Raw genomic sequence first — 22,846 nt, 5'->3', positions numbered from 1 at the left:
GTAATGGTGTGGTGGCTCTGTGGCTGGTTCAGATCCCATGTCCAGCAGAGGAATCCTACTATGTTGGGCCCCTGAGCAAGGCCCTTAACCCCAACTACTCCAGGGGTGCTGTATAAATGGCTGACCCTGTGCTCTGACCCCAAGCTTCTCTGCCTGTCAGTGTGTCTCATGGAGAGCAAGTGGGGGCATGTGAAAAGACAAATTACTAATAAAATAAATTGTATATTGTTAATAAAGTGATCTTATCTATTAGCCAGTGGAGCAAGCAGGATTGCAGCTGAAAGGTCATTGTGTTTAAAGAGGAATTCCTTCTGGCCTTCCACACACTGAGGGAGGAGGGGAGCTCTGCTGGATGGGAAGAGTGGCTGGATTTGGAGAGGAGATGGGACAGTCACTAGAGAGCTAGAAGGGATATGGATATTTCAGTGTTTCTGTACCCATATTGTATACTATTTTCTTTTATGGTTTATTCCTAATTCTCTTTAATGATGGTAATCACATAATGATGGTATGTGAACTGTATGTGAATAATAAATTTCAAGAAAATAAACGCAGCTGTTAAACGTCTTCAAAGGGACGCCAGCGGGAACAATTGAACCTCCAACCAGTCCACTTGGTTCAGTTGGTAGAGCATGGGGTTCTTAATTTCTAGTTGGAAGTAACAAGTAATAAAACTCCAGCACATTAAAATGTGTTTCAACCTTTAAGTTGTGGCTTTACAAACTAGGATATTGAGGGAGCACACATACAGTACACGCTGTGCGATGGAGAACAAATTGAAATCCATGTCTGTGCTGTGAAGGAGATTCTCAAACACTTCTATCATATTTCTTTCACAATAGGACCTGAGTGTCTCCCGGTTCCCATTTCACTGAATTTCATTGAAGATTTGGGGATTTATAATGAAAGAATCAGTAGCCTCAAAATGCAAAAGCTTCGCTTCTCAGTGATCATGAAGGCCCTGGCCGACTGCACAGGGAAGGGTGGTGACGTCACCAAACCAGCTCGCACAACCTGTAATGTTGGCCGTATGCGTTACAATAGCATGTGCCCCCGACGATGCTATTGATATGTTATATGTGCTCTTGTTTGTATTTTATGCATTTTTGTTGTTAAAATTAAAAGTAAAAAATAGCTTTCCAGATGCGTGCTGCTGTAAAAATGAAATGACATCAAGGGCGCTGTACGCAGAGGTCTGAAGCCTGTTCAGGCCTTCTGAAGTTCCACAGAAGAACTACATCCAGAGGTGCTAAAGAAGTCAAGTTTTCTCCATGAGAGGGGAAGCATCTCAGAAAAAGCAGGGGCAGTGGGTTCCACAGTCATAACGCCACTAAGTCAGATGACAAGAGCAAAAGCCAACCGGCTTTCTCCGTGCAATTAATGAGACAAACAGATACAGCAGAGTGGGTAGTGTGGCTGAGCAGTCAAAGGCACTTAATTAAGGATTCAGTCTCTTTGGGGGCATGGGTTTGAATCCCACTGCTGCTAGGCGCTGTCAAGACCCCCTTTCAACTGACTTCAATCACAAGGAAGGGAATTGCTTTTGGACAGTCTCTTGAAAAACTAAGCAAAGTGTTTAAAGATACTTTGTCAGCTTGACATCAAGGGAGAAAAATAAAAACTTCCTTGCATCCTCTCAACCCAAATGCGCTTTGCCACCTTCTGTGTTATGCAGGGAACAATGTCTGCAGAGATCACTTTTGAGTCAGTGCAAATTGCAGTGTGCCATGAATTTCAACTTATCGCTTAGATAAAAATGTCAATAAATCTTTCACTCAATATCAGCCGTGTTATTGGTACCGAACGCTAAATGTAGGCAAGTAGGAGAAGATCATCATGAGACTCAAGACATTCTGGTCTTTTCTTCTTTTGAGGACGAATGGATTACTGTGTTGCAAAAATCAATTCAGAATCAAAATCCTCCCCTATTGCTGTTGCTTCTTTGATAGTTTCTTTAAATCCTTCAACTGAATGTCGATATTGGGTGACAATATCGTACAAATTGTGGTTTTCTTTTGATCGCCAATTTTATTAAAATACCAGCCTCTTTTACTGTTGTCGTAGATATTTCACCAGGTATAATACTTCTCCTTGCATTCTCAGATTAAATCTTTTAAAACTACATCAACATTACAATAGATTGAACAGCATTTATGGTTACAGATTATTAAAGTTAAGGTAAATAAACGAAAATATAAAAATATAACTGTACAGTCCTAACCTACTAATATCGCTGATCTGTCTTTTTGCACACCACACAGGCCACAACACTAGACTCTGGACTACCACATCATTAAAAGCCAGTGTAACGAACAGTTCTTTCCGGACCCTATGCGGACGACACAATCCGACGAAGTGGGGGAACACTAGGGAAACGTCATGCAGGAATACGGGGCTGAAGACAGGGGGGCGTGTCCAAGGTGCGCTGGTGCACGGGGGAGGTGTGGCCGAGGCGAACAATCCCAAAGAGTAATCCTTAGAGTATCCAAAAACACACGAGAAAGTCCAAAACCAGGAGATCCATCAAAACACGAAGTTAAAACCACGAAGGCTGGGTCGGAACCGGCGGAACCGGCGGACCGGGACCGGGACCAGGCGCTTCCAGGTCCCGGACTCGCACGATACGGAAATCAGGTGCAGAGCCCGGATGAGCGTCAGCGCCTGGCTTTTAAGGTGGGCTGGGAATAGGGAGCAGGTGCACAGAATAAGGTCTCACGTGAAAGGGCTGGAGCACCCTTAAGGAGGGGGGACTATAATCGTGACAGCCAGCTGTTATACGTCAAATTGACAAATTGTTATTGTTAGCCGGGACAATAACCAGTGCCTGACTAGCCCAGCTGTTAGAGCATGAGACTCTTAATCTCAGGGTCATGTACAGTATTTGAGCCCTATGCTAGGTGTGGTAAATGCTTGTATTAAAAGACAGATCCTTGACCACCTTGTTGAGAAGTGTAATAATACAGGCACACATTGTTAAAAACAAATATTTATTGCAATCACAAAACACAAACTGCACTACACCCAACAAAACATACAACACACATGTTACTTTATATAAAGTATTTACACACAAATCATCTCAGAGGTCTAACATTCTGGTCACCCAGAAAACTCTGGACTGTTACTACGGACTGAATTCTTAATGCCTACAGAGGCCACATAGGAGACGAGGTGCCTTCTCATTAAATACAATGCAACCTGCAGTTAGATCTCTCTCCCTAACAAGGTTCAGATACTTAGCTGCAGTCCGGTTTGGTTCAGATGACCAAGAAGTAGGGGATCTTGCCTGGCGTAAGCGTCAAGTCCCAACTCCTGCGGACTTCTCTCTCCTCTCCTTGTTTCTCCTCTTCCACCTTGTCTTCTCTCTTCTCTCTCTGTGTTTTCATGTCATGATAATTTGTGTATGGCCATGCTGCTCCTTGCCAATCATGAATCTACAATGTATATAGGTGTGCTAAGATAAACCTTACAACTATTTCAGCTCAAGGGACCCCTCAAACCTTAGCAAACATCCTCCCTCCTTGGAAGTTAGGAGTGTTTTACTCTTCCCACTTCCGTCACCCAAAGCTGTAAAATTATAGTTACCTAAGTTTATTTCAATGATCCCAGTAACTCTTCCAAAAACATTTTTCAGAACACCTTCTTCAATTATCAAAGATTTTATATGATCTAAACACACTCATGGAGTAAGAAGGCAACGTCTACATCTGCCCAGCTCAGAAGGTGGGTTAAATCTCCCAGATCTAGAACAACATCAGCTTCTGACACAATTTTTGTATTTGTATTATATATTTTTAAACTCCAAACAAGAACAATGGGTTAACATTGAAAACATACATGCAACATTGAAAATGTATCCTCAGACTGTATTTGTTTATTCTTAAAAATAGGTTTTAGAGCACAAACAATTTTATTAGTAAGTCTACTGTTATTATCCCAGTGCCAAAGTTGTTGAGTATAACATGTTTAAAGTATTACAGGACAGTAAGATCAGCCACTATTTCAGTGTTTGAATGGCAAATTGGTAAGCATGTGCTCATCACCCACCTAGACTCACATCAACACGAACTCTCTGACATCCAGCACCTTGAGGCCCCCAGTAAGTACACATGGGCCTTGGTGATAGATTACAGCTCTCCCTTTCACACAATTCAGCCCCCGAATCTCTTTCATAAAATAATCGACACAGGTGTAAATCCATCAGTGTTTTTTTTAAATGAATTTAAGAATAGTTTTACATCAAATCCTACATCGATAATAATGTACATTATAGTATCCTGCAAGTAAAACGTGGAAATATATTATCAGTTGCACTAAATCGATACGAGCATCGTTAACTTAGCATATAATTCACTCCTCCTCAATAGGTGGCGCTAGAAGGTGCCGTCAGGTTTATATCCGGCTGCAGAAACTCTTGTTTACCATTCCCGCTCGTTTTTTTTAAACCGCTGCAGCGGCTCTGACGATATGTCATCCACTTGGCGTTGATTGAAACGCTTGCTTTAGCTAAATAATAAAGAGGAAAGTTATTCTGTTTTTTTAGTACCGTTTCAGGGTCTGAATATGCTATGTCTTGTCGGTTGTGTTCATATTTGACAGAATCAAATATTTTTATTCTTACAGAATCTGTGAAGAATAAAAATAAAGTTCTTGAGTTTAAGTCAGCCTTTGTTTATGATTGACTCTGAAGAAGGATGGCGACGTGTTTGTTGAATCTACAAACCGAGATTCACTCTTTCATAGATATGTTACTCAAATCGATCGTGTATGATGTGTCAGAAGTTTTCAGAAACAGGATGTCTGACTCCGAGGACAAGTTTCAAGACAAACTCCGCAGCGTCTCACAGACTCTGGTGAGGCGGGCCGTGTTTAAAATCACACAGTGGGTGGAGGACAGTGTCGGGAGTGAAATGGCGCAGCTGAAGAAGGAGAACGAGAGCCTGAAGCGGAGATTGCAGCTGAGGGAGAAGGAGTCGGGAGCAGGAGGAGATCGGGGACAGACAGATCGTGTTGGACACACGCTTCCCTGTGGAGTCACCGCAGGAATAAAGGAAGAAATGTACGCGAAACTGGAGCTGTCAGGTCAGTGGGGTGACTTGTATGAAGTTAGTGTCTGAACTGTTGTTGTCTGATTATGGCGATTATAATACTTCGTTCAGACATACTAGTTGTTTCCCTGGATTATTGTATAATCCTACAGGTATGTCATTAGGAAAAAACTATTCAGTTTGCATTTACGTTGTATTGGTTTAGATTTGTATATGTATAGCAATGATCATGCGTCTGTATTAACCCCTCTCTCTCAGTGCAGGGTAAATGTACTGTAGTGTTCAGTTACTGTGTCTGTATTAACCCCTCTCTCTCAGTGCAGTGTTAATGTCCTGTAGTGTCCAGTCAGTGTGTCTATATTAACCCCTCTCTCTCTCAGTGCAGTGTTCATGTCCTGGAGTGTCAAGTCAGTGTGTCTGTATTACGCTCTCTCTCTAAGTGCAGTGTTAATGTACTGTGGTGTCCAGTCAGTGTGTCTGTATTACGCTCTCTCTCTCAGTGCAGTGTTAATGTACTGGAGTGTCCAGTCAGTGTGTCTGTATTAACCCCTCTTTCTCTCGGTGCAGTGTTAATGTACTGGAGTGTCCAGTCAGTGTGTCTGTATTAACCCCTCTCTTTCAATGCAGTGTTAATGTACTGTAATGTCCAGTCAGTGTGTCTGTAGTAAACCCTCACTGTCAGTGCAGTGTTAATTGTATGTACAGATGCAGCCATTCAAAATGGGTGGGGTATTTCGCAGCATACCCCGGTGGGCGTGTCGCGGTATCACGCGGTTAATCGCGTCATTTGACATCATGCCGAAAACTATCCGGAGTCACCTTGTAAAACCGCCAGGGGGAGCTTAACCTCTCATGTACAGCATTTGAGCTTTTAATTTTGAACTGTGTATTACAGCATGTTAATCATCAGTCATTAAAATGTTGGTATATTTTATGAAAGCAAGATTGCTCAGTTGGACAAAAGTGCACAACCTACCTTTATCAGAAATATTTATGCATCAAAGCCTTTACTGAAGATATTACTAATAGTATTAATAATGAATGACTTTGGACAAGCTGTATACTCAAAGTATAATTTCTTTAGCACATTTGTACAAGCACTTGGAATCTGTCCAGGCCATACTTTGTCAGGCATAAAAACTCCCTTGCTTTTAACAGGGCATTTCATAGTTTCTAACTACGAAAATGATTTAAAATGCGACACTTATCATTCAACTAGAGCTCAAAATATCACAAGGATCCTCAAGAGCACAGCAAAGACTGTATTAAAAGATACTTGTATGAGATACATGAGAATCCAGGCTTTTTTATCAACGCTTTCTTTTCCGTATACCAGATTTTATGGAACCACTTCAGAAGGGTGTCAGCCAGTCAGATTCCAGGAATCGGTACTTTAAAGGAAAAATACACATCGGTATTCCATTTCTCCCAAACGATTTTAAGCATCGAAGTATTTAACTAGCATGTGAAATAGCGTGTGAAAAAGTGGTAGTTTTAAACTTTTCTGCTAATATAATATGGAATCGCGTATCTAAAGAATTTAAGAACGATATGACTATATTCATATTCGTGTACTGCGACAGGGCTGTATAGGGCTGTTTCGCCTCTCTCTTCATGCGACTTCCCTTGTAGCCTACTGGTCTACGTGCCTGATTACCAACTCGTGGATTGTGTGTTCAAATCCAGCTGGTGCTGGACTTTTATTTTGACAAACATTTCTTTGAAAAAATAGAATAGCGATATTATGGACAATCGATTGACTTTTATATTTCAAAATATCACAACATGATCGATTCCAAGTCATTTTTGATAACAATGAATAGTCACCTTCTTCCCTTCTGACAACGGTCCCTGCTTCTGCTTCCTGCTTCTATTGTGTGTGTGTGTAATAGAGTAAATTTTTATAGAGAAATGGAGGCTGGACAGTATGCGTTACAATATAAACATTTATATTGATTTAAATCGTGTTTTGATTTAAATTGCAAACGCGTGTTTAATTATATGTGTTTTTTTATCATAATCAGGCTAATGCAACATAAATTGATACAGTATCTTTGTCTTCTAAGTATCTTAATAAACTTTCAGCATAGCTTTCTACCCGTTTAGATTTATATTTCTTGGGATTTTGGGATCAAACGTGGAAGGATTAGGTTGTAATCGTTTTTATTTTTCAAATACGTTTTAGAAAAGTGTAATCTATACCTGCCCAGACTGTACGCCTTCCTAAACCTCGCCTTTCACTCCTGTCCTGCTCTTCCCCGCGCACCCCAGCTGGGCGCTCTTCGGCCTCTGCCCAGGATGAATGTATATTTTGATATTTACACCCGGCGCGGCACCGAGGGAGCGTCTGCATTTATAACTTAGTTTTTAAAATTAGTCAAGCAATATGAAGCATCTCCTTTTACTTTAAATACATTGAGCACAGCTTTCTCACCACTTAAGATTACTTTTTGATACCATCCTTACACAAAGCAGAAACTTTCTGATGACATACAGTACAAGTGGAGGGGGGGGGGGAGGGCGAGCGAGATAACCAGGACGCAAGGCAAATAAGATACACTCCACAGGCATTCACAACAGCAACATATGAAACGTTTGCACGTATAGTTAAGTTATTACTTGGTTTTCAAAGTGCAATGAAATACAATATTGTAGTTGTTGCTGTTCTTGTTGTTTTTATCCTGTAAAGCGTTTTGAGAAGCCACCTTTAAAGGCGATATGTACTGTAAAAGCGCTGATTCTTATGGAATGTGTTCCGCCGGGGATTCAATTTTTTTTTTTAATCGTGTATCTAAGGAAATCTCAGTATAACTATGTTCATGAACAAACAGTGGCATGTTACATTATTATTAGTTTTTTTGTTAACAAGGCTCGCCAGCTAATGTGAATCGAAACCTGTCTTTCTAGCTTTTAAAGTCGTGCGAAGTGTAAGCCACAATTCAAATAGAGAAAAAAGAGCTGACTGGCAAGATTTAAGATGTGGCTGTCAATGTAGGATTAAAAAAACACATTGTATGGAGTGTTGAGGTATTGGTTTTGAAAATAAATATATTTTGAAAAGCTAGAAAGACAGGTTTCAATTCACATTAGCTGGAGCGGAGCTCAGTCAATTCTTATGGAATGTGTTTTTTCTTTCTTCTTTTTTTCAGCATGGAATAAACCTGTCAAAATATGAATGTTACTTGATTCATATGGATGCCCGGTTCCGCCGGGGATTCAAAACATTTTTTATTTTTTTTTAATTGGGTATCAAAGGGAATAGGCAGTATGACCCTGTTCATGCACAAACTGTGGCATGTTACATTGATTTGGGTGTCTCCTCTTGCCAGAAAGCTTTAAATTGCATTTTGAGCGCGGTTTTTGACTTTTTTTAAATTGTATTTTGAGCGTGGACAGCACATACAAGGGTTAATTGCACAATGAACTGCATGTAAAAAAAACAATTACTTTTTGTCAATGAAAACCGGTGTGTGTGTCTCTCTCTGCTGGACGTCCCTCTCACTCTCTGCTGAATGAATAAAAGCATTTTATTAAAAACGCGTTTGCGTTTGTCTGGTATTTACTTTGGTCCCTTTTAACTGTTTTTCGATCTACTGTATTGCTTTGAGATGCCACTTTTAAAGGTGATTTGTAAAATAAAGTTTTTTATTATTGTTATAGAGAAACATGATCAGATTTTCCCTGGTTCAGAAAAAAAGATCTAAAGTGCTACACCTAACTTTCTTAATTCGATGTATTTAAAGCAGTGAACTAATGTAGGTGTAACATAACTTTCAGAAATACAATTGAGAATAGTTTTGTGGTGTTTGTTTAGATGAAACGTTCCTAAAACGTATAACGTAACAAAATTAAAGACGATTAAAATCTGTAATCTTTCCACTTGTACTGTATATCATCGGAAAGTTTCTGCTTTGTGTAAGGATGATATCAAAAAGTAATCTTAAGTGGTGAGAAAGCTGTGCTCAATGTATTTAAGGGACTTAAAAGTAAAAGGAGATGCTTCATATTGCTTGACTAATTTTAAAAACTAAGTTATAAATGCAGACGCTCCCTCGGTGCTGCGCCGGGTGTAAATATCAAAATATACACCGATTAAAACCGATTACAATCTAATCCTTCCACGTTTGATCCCAAAATCCCAAGAAATATAAATCTAAATGGGTAGAAAGCTATGCTGATCATGTTGTGATATTTCGAAATATAAAAGTCAATTGATTGTCCATAATATCGCTATTCTATTTTTTCGAAGAAATGTTTGTTAAAAGAGAAGTCCAGCACCAGCTGGATTTGAACACACAACCCATGAGTTGATAATTGGGCACGTAGACCAGTAGGCTACAAGGGAAGTCGCATGAAGAGTGAGGAGAAACTGCCCTACACAGCCCTGTCGCAGTACACTAATATAATCATATCGTTCTTAAATTCTTTAGATACGCGATTCCATATTATATTCCCTTTTAATCAAATTCTAAAAATATGCTTGTTGACTCCGGTAAGATTTTGATGCTTAAAATGTTTAGGGAGAAATGGAATACTGGTGTGTATTTTTTCTTTAAAGTACCAAGACCAGCTATATACTGTATGTTTATGTTCCAAAATTAATATCGTTTATGGCCTTCACACGCGTTACAGTATGCTCCTATTCTTTTTATGCTCAGCTACTAAGATTTCCCTTCAGTGGTAAAATTCAATATCTACAACGGGCACAGAAAAGACGTTTACTGTAAGTCTTTCTACGACAGACCAACGGACCACGAGTGCCCCTGTCGGTCAACCAATCACGTACAGCGGTACCCCGCGTCATCTTGCGTCACGATGCGTGACGCCGTAGCCAATTACCTCCGGTACGTGTCTGTACCGCGCACTTTGAATGGCTGCATCTGTAGTAGTGATATTATTACAGTAGACTCACATTTTACATTGTAATTAGGCTCCTGACAAAGCCTGTATATCCAAAATCACATATAATCAGAACACCACCACATCAACCGAGGTTGACTCGGGTTAAAAAAAAGATTTAAGATCAGTTTGGTGGGGGTTTGGGTAAAAAAAAGATGACCTGTGCATCACTAAAGACAATAGACTGCTGCACAGCGGCAAGGACATCGCCACCAAACTGACATCATTTCATTCTAGGTGCATAAAACTTAAACACTGAAGCGATAGGTGCTGATGGGGAGAGTGAAGGAGAGGTGGTCTGTCATAACTCAAGCTTCATTAAAACACAAAGGCAACTGAAGGGTACAGCCAAAAAGAATGAGTTGAAACTGCCTTTTGGCAGACCCTCAAGCCAGCCAAGCCTTCGACTAGGCTGGTGCGCGCCCCACTAATGACACACAGTCTCCTTAAAGACTGCTGAAACCCCAATACCTAGACTCAACACACAAGTCCCTGCTCCCACTTTTTACAGCTTGCAGTTCTTAACAGTGCCCCTAGCCCCTTCATAGCGGACACTACAATATTCTTTCCTCTGACTTAAACAGTTTTAAGAAAAATGATTAGGTGAGCCCGCGGACCACACTTTGAGAATTACTGGTTTAAAGTATAATACAAACAGTGATATAACTTAACTCGCCTTGCCTTTCCTCTTCGTACTTGTCAAATATGGTGATGCTGCATGATAACAAGTGACCAAATCCCAAAGAGCAGCTCAGATGTGTGCTACTAGAGTTGAGCTATTAGAGTTGAGTTCTTGAAATTTCCTGCATTATTTACATTTTTACATTTTTTCTAAGCTCATGCTAAAGGTCTCGTCGTCTTCTCCTGTGTTTTCAGGCTCAGTGGCCCGTGCTCTTCCTGATCCTGGGGAAAGGGCTCCTCTTGAACAGCAACACAGAGAGGAGGAGTGGGGCTCCAGTCTGATGCAGGAGACAGAGCTCCCTGCTGCAGAAGGGAAAGAGACACTCAGGGAGCAGCACACAGAGAGCAGACAGAGTGTCAAGGATCTGGACTCTGTGCCCATGATGAAGACAGAGCCGGAGAGTGAGACAACTGGGTTATTAGGATGTGAGGATTTTACAAGGAAGGTTAATATTCTGGACAATAATACTATTACAATAAATTACAATGCTCTAGAATCTGTGTCTGTACAGAGGATCAAAGAGGAGGAGCTGGATGAACTGGATGGGTTTAATCTTACAGAGCAGTACATGGTGATCCAGCTAATTGATCCCGCAGAGCAGCAGACATTTTTAGATCTTAGTCTTGTCTCTGAGCCTGGTAAGTGTTCTTTCTAATTTTTAAAAAAATGTTCTCCATCTTTCACAATAATGTCGTCCAGATAACACTGTGTACCTGTAGTTCCCTGCATGGCTTGTTCCATCACCCTCTGCCATACAGCTTGAGCCCTAGAAACTACAGATGCAGCCATTCAAAATGGGTGGGGTATTTCGCGGCATACACCAGTGGGCGTGTCGGGTTATCACGTGTTATCATGCAGTATCACACAGTATCACGCAGTTAATCGCGTCATTTGACGTCATGCCGGAAACTATCCGGCGTCACCTTGTAAAACCGCCAGGGGGAGCTTAACCTCTCATGTACAGCATTTGAGCTTTTAATTTTGAACTGTGTATTACAGCATGTTAATCATCAGTCATGTTGGTATATTTTATGAAAGCAAGATTGCTCAGTTGGACAAAAGTACACAACCTACCTTTATCAGAAATATTTATGCATCAAAGCCTTTACCGAAGATATTAATAATAGTATTAATAATGAGTGACATTGGACAAGCTGTATACTCAAAGTATAATTTCTTAAGCACATTTGTACAAGCACTTGGAATCTGTCCAAGCCATACTTTGTTATCAACGCTTTCTTTTCCATATACCAGATTTTATGGAACCACTTCAGAATGGTGTCAGCCAGTCAGATTCCAGGAATCGGTACTTTAAAGGAAAAATACACACCGGTATTCCATTTCTCCCTAACGATTTTAAGCATCGAAGTATTTAACTAGCATGTGAAATAGCGTGTGAAAAAGTGGTAGTTTTAAGCTTTTCTGCTAATATAATATGGAATCGCGTATCTAAAGAATTTAAGAACGATATGATTATATTCGTGTACTGCGACAGGGCTGTGTAGGGCTGTTTCGCCTTTCTCTTCATGCGCCTTCCCTTGTAGCTTACTGGTCTACGTGCCCGATTACCAACTCATGGATTGTGTGTTCAAATCCAGCTGGTGCTGGACTTTTCTTTTAACAAACATTTCTTTGAAAAAATAGAATAGCAATATTATGGACAATCAATTGACTTTTATATTTCAAAATATCACAACATGATCGATTCTAAGTCATTTTTGATAACAATGAATAGTTACCTTCTTCCCTTCTGACAACGGTCCCTGCTTCTGCTTCCTGCTTCTATTGTGTGTGTGTGTGTGTAATAGAGTAAATTTTTATAGAGAAATGGAGGCTGGACAGTATGCGTTACAATATAAACATTTATATTGATTTAAATCGTGTTTTGATTTAAATCCCAAACGCGTGTTTAATTATATGTGTTTTTTTATCATAATCAGGCTAATGCAACATAAATTGATACAGTATCTTTGTCTTCTAAGTATCTTAATAAACTTTCAGCATAGCTTTCTACCCGTTTAGATTTATATTTCTTGGGATTTTGGGATCAAACGTGGAAGGATTAGGTTGTAATCGTTTTTATTTTTCAAATTATTTTTAGAAAAGTGTAATCTATACCTGCCCAGACAGTACGCCTTCCTAAACCTCGCCTTTCACTCCTGTCCTGCTCTTCCCCGCGCACCCCAGCCGTGCGCTCTTCGGCCTCTGCCCGGGACGAATGTATATTTTGATATTTACACCCGGCACGGCACCGAGGGAGCGTCTGCATTTATAACTTAGTTTTTAAAATTAGTCAAGCAATATGAAGCATCTCCTTTTACTTTTAAGTCCCTTAAATACATTGAGCACAGCTTTCTCACCACTTAAGATTACTTTTTGATACCATCCTTACACAAAGCAGAAACTTTCTGATGACATACAGTACAAGTGGAAAGATTACAGATTTTAATCGTCTTTAATTTTGTTACGTTATACGTTTTAGGAATGTTTTATCTAAACAAACACCACAAAACTATTCTCGATTGTATTTCTGAATGTTATGTTACACCTACAGTAGTTCACTGCTTTAAATACATCGAATTAAGAAAGTTAGGTGTAGCACTTTAGATCTTTTTTTCTGAACCAGGGAAAATCTGATCATGTTTCTCTATAACAATAATAAAAAACTTTATTTTACATATCACCTTTAAAAGTGGCATCTCAAAGCAATACAGTAGATGGAAAAACAGTTAAAGGTTAAACATTAGAGGCTTGCCACACCCGGACTGTTAAACCAACGCATTAGCACGTCAAAGCCCATTGAGGACCCGGGCGCAATAGTTGTTTTGTCCCTTGATTTACTGATCTGCATTAATTATGGAAATTGAGTTCCTGCTCTTTGCAGACGACCTGGTCCCACTGTCGCCCACAGAACAGAGGCTGCGCCAGAACCTGGCACTGCTGGAGCAGCACTGTCAGACCTGGGTGCCGACAATCAATCTGGACAAGACCAGAGTTATGGTTTTCCAGAAAAAAAGCCAGACCTCAGGGAAACAGGTAGAAATTCACACTTAACAACACATTAACACCTAACAATGGGAGCAGGGACGAATTAGGCCAGTACCCACTATTGTTAAATATACAGAAAAGAATATAAAAGTATTGAATATTAGTATTGGCTTTAGTATTAGCCATACAGAACATTAAAGTGCCCCTTTTCCATTCAGCGGGTGCCTAAGCCGCGGTGTCCTATCTTCTGACAGTCGCCGTTGTGAATGTCTGTAGAGTGTATCTTATTTTTAGTACTATATTTTTGTATTATATTCCCTATTAATCAAACTCTAAGAGTATGTATCGGCTTGTCCCCTCCTCCCGCCCCTCTCTGTGTACAGTAGATCCTCCTGTCCAGCCAGCACATTTCCACATTCACAACAGCGACATATAAAACGTTTGCACATATAGTTAAATTATTAGTTGTTTTTCAGGAAGTTAAAAAAAACACTTGAATTACTTATCCAGTCTCTCGAAATAAAGTTATTTTTCAAGCAATGCAACAAACGTCGGGCAATGTGTTTTTTTTAATCCAACATTGACAGCCACATCTTAAATCTTGTCAGTCAGCTCTTTTTTCTCTATTTGAATTGTGGCTTACACATCGCACGACTTTAAAAGCTAGAAAGACAGGTTTCGATTCACATTAGCTGGTGAGCCTTGTTAACAAAAAAACTAATAATAATGTAACATGCCACTGTTTGTTCATGAACAAAGTTATACTGAGATTTCCTTAGATACGCGATTAAAAAACAAATAAAAAAAATTTTGAATCCCCGGCGGAACACATTCCATAAGAATCAGCGCTTTTACAGTATATATCGCCTTTAGAGGTTGCTTCTCAAAACACTTTACAGGATAAAAACAACAAGAACAGCAACAACAACAATATTGTATTTCATTGCACTTTGAAAACCAAGTAATAACCTAACTATATGTGCAAACGTTTCATATGTTGCTGTTGTGAATGCCTGTGGAGTGTATCTTATTTGCCTTGCGTCCTGGTTATCTCGCTCGCCCTCCCCCCCTCTCTCCCTCAATTCAATTCAAGGTGTTTTATTAGCATGACAGATGGGTACAATCAGTGTTGGGTATTTACTTTGCTTTGAGATTCCACTTTTAAAGGTGATATATAAAATTTTGACTAAAATAAATTGATAGAACTGGACAGGCGAGACGTTTATCCAGAGAGCGAGTGATCAGAAAAAGGAACAGCTGTTACACCCAGGTTTTACGCTCTCTCTCTGTTGAATGAATGAAAGCATTTTATTAAAAACGCGTTTGCGTTTGTCTGGGTATTTACTTTGTAATCTGTGGTTTACATCTACTGTATTGTTTTGAGATGCCACTTTTAAAGGTGATATGTAAAATAAAGTTTTTTATTATTGTTATAGAGAAACATGATCAGATTTTCCCTGGTTCAGAAAAAAGACGATTAAAATCTGTAATCTTTGCACTTGTATGTCATCGGAAAATACAATCAGTTTCTGCTTTGTGTAAGGATGGTGTCAAAAAGTAATCTAAGTGGTGAGAAAGCTGTGCTCCTCAAAGCGCTTTACAGGATAAAAACAATAACAACAATAGTGGCTGGGCAAACAATTTTTTTTATAGAAATACAAAATGAGATACTGTATAATGATGTGCATGAATAAAGTTATACTGCAATTTTCCTTAGATACGCGATTTAAAAAAAATAAGAATTTTTTTAATCCCGGGCGGAACACATTCCATAAGAATCAGCGCTTTTATACAGTATATCGCCTTTAAACACATATATTTAAACACGCGTTTACGATTTAAATCAAAACGCGATTCAAATCAATATAAATGTTTATTTTGTAACGCATAGGTGACTATTCATTGTTATTAAAAAGACTTAAATTCGATCATGTTGTGATATTTAGAAATATAAATTTGTTTGGTGCGAGTGAGGTTTTATTTAATCTTTGACCAAGGGAAACGTTTCATTTTTTCAAAGAAATGTTTGTTAAAAAATAAAGTCATAGTTCCATGGGATTTGATCACAGACCGTGTGACGTGGAAGTCAGGCACCTAACCCACAGCGCCACCGGCACAGTCACATGCTGAGGGCTAAAAAAGCACTACAGAAACATTATCGACAGACAATGTACAGATTTGATAAAGCTATAAAATAATGTAATTAGACACAGAAGAATTTTACAGCACAGTACAATAATAAATGCTGACCATGACTTTAGAAGCATAAATTACCTTTCACTCAATTTAAACACAAGCTGTCTTTAGCCCTCTAAGCTGGTTCATACAGAAATGTAGAGATCCAGGCTCAGAACACACAGCTTCATTAGCGAATACATATGCAGGACAAGTGGAGAAGACATTTTACAGTGGATGGATTTTTAGAAACATCCCATCAGTGACATCACTGAAGTCAACTCCTAGGTAACTCTCGTGTGGATAGTTTCACAAGAATCAGACAAAGGTTTAAGCATCGCTTGTTCTAGATAAAACTGCAAAAAAAAACAACAACCCATAATGTACTTCTTTGCGGCTCTGTTTGCCCAAATCAGATATTCACAACGTGAAATTAGAAAATAATATTACGTAACCAAAATCCGCAATATGAAAACAGAACCTGTGTAATTGTTGACAGATGATGTACTTGTAACATTTTTACAAGACGAACTACAACATTTAAAAAATGACTTGTATGTACTTGATATCTCTAATCAATCCACTGCACTGCATTAAAACAAAACGAAAACTAAAACGCCCTGGGCATACCGTTTCGTGCTTCTTATCAGTTGCTCAAAAGTAATTTGACCGTATGAAATGCATAATATAAACCTAGAAACATATACGTGAGCAGTATTTACGTAGTATCAGTGTCAAGACATTCCTCTCAAATACTGTAAATCAAGTTAAAAATATCTCAAGACCGATACTGGTCATAATGAAACCATGTTTCGTGTATGTTTTCTTTAAAGTACCGAGACCAGCCATATACTGTATGTTTATGTTCCAAAATTAATATCGTTTATGGCCTTCACACGCGTTGCAGTATGCTCCTATTCTTTTTATGCTCAGCTACTAAGATTTCCCTTCAGTGGTAAAATTCAATATCTACAATGAGCAGAGTAAAGACGTTTACTGTAAATCTTTCTACGACAGACCAACGGACCACGAGTGCCCCTGTCGGTCAACCAATCATGTACCGCGGTACCCCACGTCATCTTGCGTCACGATGCGCGACGCCGTAGCCAATTACTTCCGGTACGTGTCTGTACCGCGCACTTTGAATGGTTGCATCTGTAGGTGATTGTATTGCTAGTATTAATTGTCAAACGTTGCTTTGATGATTCTTCAGTCTCCATTTGAAGATATCTCTAGGCCGAGTCAGTCTTGGAGAAATGCTCATCTCCTGCTAACGTTACAAAATTGCCTTCTATACAAGGTAAAGGGTAATGAACACTGAGAGGTACAGGGTTTATAGTAACTTTAAAATCTTTACAAATGTGCACATCACCAACCTTTCCTCAGTTCAGAACTGGGACTGTTGGATTTCATTCCATTCAGATTTAGACAAGATTCCCATTTCCTCTAAATGTTGTAATTGTGGCTCCACCTTAAGACAAATAACATATGGTACAGGGTGTCACGATCCATCTCATTAACTGCAGTTTTTGTGTTAATTTCCTTCAAGGTTACATTGACTTACTTAATTCCAAGTTTTGCATTAGGAAACAACTGTGAAATTCTCTTTTTGGTGGGTTTGTTACTGGAAGAGCCTAGATTTAGTGCCCTGATGGAGCTCCCATCGAGGGGACTTTTTTTCAACCACTCATGACCTGACAATACAGACACCTCTTTTCCAGCAAATAAAGGTCTGCTTACGTGTTTTTACATTGGAGGCTACATTTCCTTTAATTTCCCAAGAGTCGGCACAGTCTCACCAGTGAAAGTTGTGTCTAGCTCCATTTCTAGTTTTACTCCAGACACTTCTGGTATTATCCAAATCATTCTCCTATCATCCTCCCTAATGCTATACAGTTGCAATCATCCCAGATCATCCCCAATTGAGTTTGTATCAGTATGTGATGCACCTTGTTCAATTTCAGAGTATGTGCTTTAGTGGTTTTGCTTTTTTCCAACACTGTTGCCTGTTTTTCTGGGATTTCATTTTCGCTGCTCTACACATTCTTAATGTAGCCACGTTTGTGGCAGTTTCCACAGTCTTTTTCTCTAAACCAACATGTGTCCCCAGTCAGTGGGGTCATGTGAGGATTTGCCACCATGAAAACAAGGCTGCCCTTTCCAGTATTTTTTAACAAAAATCTTTTGTGTAACACATGCAACTATTTTCTGATGCAATTCGTTTGCATCTTTGGTAGCCATTTCCATCAAAATCACAATGTTTAAAGCGTGCCGCAGTGTTAAATTGTGCTCAGTGAGCAGCTGAGTCTGTGTGTTTTCACTGAGCAACCCACTCACCAGTCTGTCCATCAAAGCATTTGACAGCCCGGAGCCAAACTGACACTGTTCTGATGATCTATGTAGCGCTGCGAAGTATTCTGATATGCTTTCAGTCTTTCACTGGTTTCATTTATGAAATGGAAATCTCTCCACTATGATCAATGGCTTTCAGCTCAAATGATTCCACAGGGCAACCACATTTTCTTTAAATGTCTTTTCAGAAGGTTTTAAAATATTTCAGGCAAAGAAAAAAATACAGCAAACTATCTTTTTATATTTATTTTAGTTCCTCTCCAGGAGTTCGTTTCTTTAATGCACATTAAGACTGAATTCATAGGAATATGTAATTGCCGATTAACACCTCATTTCTCATAATTGTAATACTTAAGTAACTGGTTTAAAGTATAATAAAAACAATGATACAATTGAACTATTCTTGCCTTGCCTTTCCTCTTTGTACTTGTCATATTGATGGTAATGCTGCATAATTACAAGTGACCAGATCCCAAAGAGCAGCTCAGATGTGTGAGTTCATTTTGTGAAATTTTCTGCATTTTTTAAATTTGTATTTACACTACTTGTATTTTTTTCACCACTGACTAGGTATACATGAATTTGTGTGAAAATGATGTAATTATGTAATTACACTACATAATTCATGATTATTTGAGTTTTTACAACTTTACTTATATGCAGATACTACAGAATGTCTTTGCTATCTCATATTTAAATTTTAAGATTTTTTTTTGTATTGGAATGACTTCATTTTCATCACTTCTCCAAGCTCATGCTAAAGGTCTTGTCATCTTGTCCTGTGTTATAGGCTCAGAGGCCAGTGCTCTCCCTGATGCTGGGGAAAGTGCTCCTCTTGAAGAGCAGCACAGTAAGGAGGAGTGGGGCTCCAGTCTGATGCAGGATACAGGTCTCACTACTGCAGAAGGGACAGAGACACCTAATGAGCAGCACACAGAGAGCAGACAGAGTGTTGAGGATCTGGACTCTGTGCCTGTGATTAAAACAGAGCCTGAGAGTGAGACAGCTGGGTTCTTAGTATTTGATGATTTTACAGGGAAAGTTAATATTCTGGACAATAATACTATTACAATAAATTTCAATGCTCTAGAATCTCTGTCTATACAGAGGCTCAAAGAGGAGGAGCTGAATGACCTGGATGGGTTTAATCTCACAGAGCAGAACGTTGAGCCCCAGTTGATTGACCCTGCAGAGCAGCAGACTGATATACCTGGTGAAGAGAACAGTACTGAGTCACAGCACACAATGGAGAGTCATTATAGGGAGGAACAACAACAACTCCAACAGGGCTTGATGATAATAAGGCCTTGTTCCGTTAAGGTGGAGAGACTGTCATTGCAGAAGTGGTTTAAACAATCGGATAATCCCTTAGTATCAAAGGACTTTGTAGAGAAGTGTAATCTGAACACTAAGAATATTGCAAAGCATATAAAAGAACTAGAGTTGGTCTCTGTACAAGGGTGCAGGGAAGAGGGAGAGAAGGAATTTAATGTTTTCAGTCTAAGGGAGCAGGAAAGTGGGTCCCAGCTGATTCAACCTGCAGAGCAGCAGACTGATATATCTGGCGAAGAGAACAGCACTGAGTTACAGCACACAGAGGGGGATCAGGACCGAGAGGAAAGAGAGGAACAACAGGGAGGCCCACAGGACTTGATAAGAATGATCCCTTCTTCTGCAAACATGCAGAGATTGTCAGTGCAGCAGACTAAAGCCCAGAAACTTAGGAAGACTCATCCCAAATCTTGTTCAGATAAAGTGGTGAAAATGTCTGTTCAGCACAAACGACAACAATGTTTTCGGCAACCAAGTAAATTAAAAAGTCACCAGCGCACTCATACTGGTGAGAAACCATTAACCTGCAGTCAGTGTGGGAAAAGATTTAATCGGGCAAGTCATTTAAAAACCCACTTACGAATTCACACAGGAGAGAAACCATTCACCTGCCGCCATTGTGGGAAGAGTTTTAATAGGGCAAGCAGTTTACAAAAACACCAACTCATTCACACAGGTGAGAAACCATTTAACTGCAGTCAGTGTGGGAAAAAGTTTACTCAGAAAAACCATTTAAAAACCCACCAGCTTAGTCATACAGGAGAGAAACCATTCAGCTGCAGTCGGTGTGGGAAAACGTTTACTCAGAAAAACCATTTAAAAACCCACCAGCTTAGTCATACAGGAGAGAAACCATTCAGCTGCAGTCAGTGTGGGAAAACGTTTACTCAGAAAAACCATTTAAAAACCCACCAGCTTAGTCATACAGGAGAGAAACCATTCAGCTGCAGTCAGTGTGGGAAAAGTTTTAGTCTGCAACGCAGTTTAAAAACACACCAGCTTATTCACAGAGGAGAGAAACACATGATAAGATGGTACACAGAAGTTTAGAGTTGTACAATGATTTATGAATTTGAAACTTCAAATACTTGTTTTTTTTCTAATCTATTGCACCATGGCTAGATTCATGAAATAAATGAATATCTGAGGTGTTTAACCTCATAGCAGAAGTCACAGATTGGGTGTCTTTACGGGTTTTACATTTACAACACCCTCAAGTTAAACTTACATCATCATAAACAACACATTTAAAAAAATACAAGTGATACACTTGTGCATGTAAGCTCCAACATTCTCTATATCCAGCCATTAAATTTATTTTCACGGTAGTGAAACTATGTTTTTATATAACATTGTTTACCTTTTTGCTTAGAAACATTATCAATATGAGTTTCGCTCTTCAAACCTGAGTACTTTCACAACAGAAATGTGGATTTCACCTCTGCTTCAAGCATAATAAGTTCAAACTCAGGTGTATATGTATTCAGGGTATGTTTTTACTGTTGAATTTCTTAGCCTGTTATTTTCCTCCTGTTGTGTAGTGTTACGTTTGGCAGGGGCAGATGAATGGTAGCTCTTCCAGTTCAGACAGTTTACGTTCTCTGGAGTGACTGAGCTCCACAGCTGCACTTTGTCTTGTCTGTTCAGCTCTGATTGAGGTTTTCTTTTTAGATTCTTAATGTTGCTTTAGCTTCACAGAAAGCTCTTCATCTTCATCTTCATCAAGTTCAGGTTGAAAATCCCTATAACTAGACATCAATACATTGCAGTTTTTGAGGTTCACTGTATGTTCTTAATGGACTCTCATATTTAAACATGTGAGTTTCCCGTTTCATTTCTTTGTCAAAGTTCAGTTTGATTGTGTTGCAGAATGAGAACTCATCAGCTACATATGTGTCATCTAACCTTGTAATGCAATTAAACACACCTGCTTATGCATGATGTATCAGCAGTGTATTCTTCTGAAACTTCACGTCCATTCACCTTTTAATTAATAAGTGCATGGCTGAGGTCATTCACCCATTTGGTCAACTCTCAAATGAAGGAATTCTGTATCATATATATCATGAGTACACTGTCCCAGAAAAAAATATTCAAATGCCAGAACACATTTTTATATCAGTGGTTCTTATCTGCTATACTGCAGTTTTATTGCAGCCTGTACCCCCTTTGGTTCTCAAAATCTAAAAATAAAAGAGTTTTTTAATCAAAGTAGTGTTTACTAAAACAGATTTCAAACCAATGAGTTTAATAAAACAACATAGTTGTGAAACATTTTGTAGTTGTGGTGCTCTCAACACTACTTTCACTTCTTCCTGTGCCTCTTGAAGGCCATCATTGTTAATCACGTGAGATTTCTCTTTAAGGAAATTCACACTTGACATATTTAGATATTAGTCTTGTCTCTGAGCCTGGTAAGTGTTCTATCTATTTTTTTTAAATGTTCTCCATCCTTCACAATAATGTCGTCCAGATAACGCTGTGTACCTGGAGTTCCCTGCAGGGCTTGTTCCATCACCCTCTGCCATAGAGCTTGAGCCCCAGAAACTAGGTGATTGTATTGAAACAGGCCTTTGCTAGTATTAATTGTCAAACATTGCTTTGATGATTCTTCAATTTCCATTTGAAGATATCCCTGGGCCGAGTCAGTCTTGGAGAAATGCTCACCTCCTGCTAACGTTACAAAATTGCCTTCTACACAAGGTAAAGGGTAATGAACACTGAGGAGTACAGGGTTTATAGTAACTTTAAAATCTCTACAAATGTGCACATCACCAGCCTTTCCTCAGTTCAGAACTGGGACTGTTGGATTTTCTCATTCCATTCAGATTTAGACAAGATTCCCATTTCCTCTAAATGTTGTAATTGTGACTCCACCTTAAGACAAATAACATATGGTACAGGGTGTCGCGATCCATCTCATTAACTGTAGCTTTTGTGTTAATTCCCTTCAAGATTGCAATGCCTTCCTTATTTCCATGTTTTGCATCAGGCAATAACTGTGAAATTCTCTTTTTAGTGGGTTTGTTACTGGAAGAGCCTAGATTTAGTGCCCTGATGGAGCTCCCATTGAGGGGACTTTTTTTCAACCGCTCATGACCTGACGATACAGACACCTCTTTTCCAGCAAATAAAGGTCTGGCTTACGTGTTTTTCAATTGGAGGCTACATTTCCTTTAATTTCCCAAGAGTCGGCACAGTCTCATCAGTGTAAGTTTCAAAAGGGCTGACCTTGTGTCTAGCTCCATTTCTAGTTTTACTCCAGACACTGCTGGTATAATCCAAATTATTCTCCTATCATCCTCCCTAATGCTATACAGTTGCAATCATCCCAGATCATCCTCAATTTAGTTTGCATCAGTTTCAGATG

General features: G+C 39.2%; 1 protein-coding gene across 1 annotated transcript; it reads left to right on the top strand.

Annotated features, from left to right (window-relative positions):
* The first annotated feature begins 4,629 nt into the window (after positions 1 to 4,629).
* On the top strand, positions 4,630 to 21,592 carry LOC138243129 (uncharacterized). The gene is made up of 3 exons (XM_069198631.1): positions 4,630 to 5,082; positions 10,824 to 11,267; positions 18,935 to 21,592. The coding sequence occupies exons 1-3, from the start codon at positions 4,695 to 4,697 to the stop codon at positions 20,524 to 20,526; spliced, it is 2,424 nt and encodes an 807-aa protein (XP_069054732.1). The 5' UTR covers positions 4,630 to 4,694; the 3' UTR covers positions 20,527 to 21,592.
* Positions 21,593 to 22,846: the final 1,254 nt, after the last annotated feature.

Source organism: Lepisosteus oculatus, chromosome 14 (assembly GCF_040954835.1).
Source record: "Lepisosteus oculatus isolate fLepOcu1 chromosome 14, fLepOcu1.hap2, whole genome shotgun sequence".
NCBI lineage: Eukaryota > Metazoa > Chordata > Actinopteri > Semionotiformes > Lepisosteidae > Lepisosteus > Lepisosteus oculatus.
Note: the sequence above shows the minus strand (reverse complement) of the source record. Positions and strands in the feature narration are given on the sequence as shown.

Coding starts and splice junctions, on each gene's coding strand:
- LOC138243129 (XM_069198631.1), top strand. CDS start 4,695: ATGGCGACGTGTTTGTTGAATCTACAAACCGAGATTCACTCTTTCATA. Junction 5,083..10,823: donor CGCGAAACTGGAGCTGTCAG/GTCAGTGGGGTG, acceptor CTGTGTTTTCAG/GCTCAGTGGCCCGTGCTCTT. Junction 11,268..18,934: donor TAGTCTTGTCTCTGAGCCTG/GTAAGTGTTCTT, acceptor CCTGTGTTATAG/GCTCAGAGGCCAGTGCTCTC.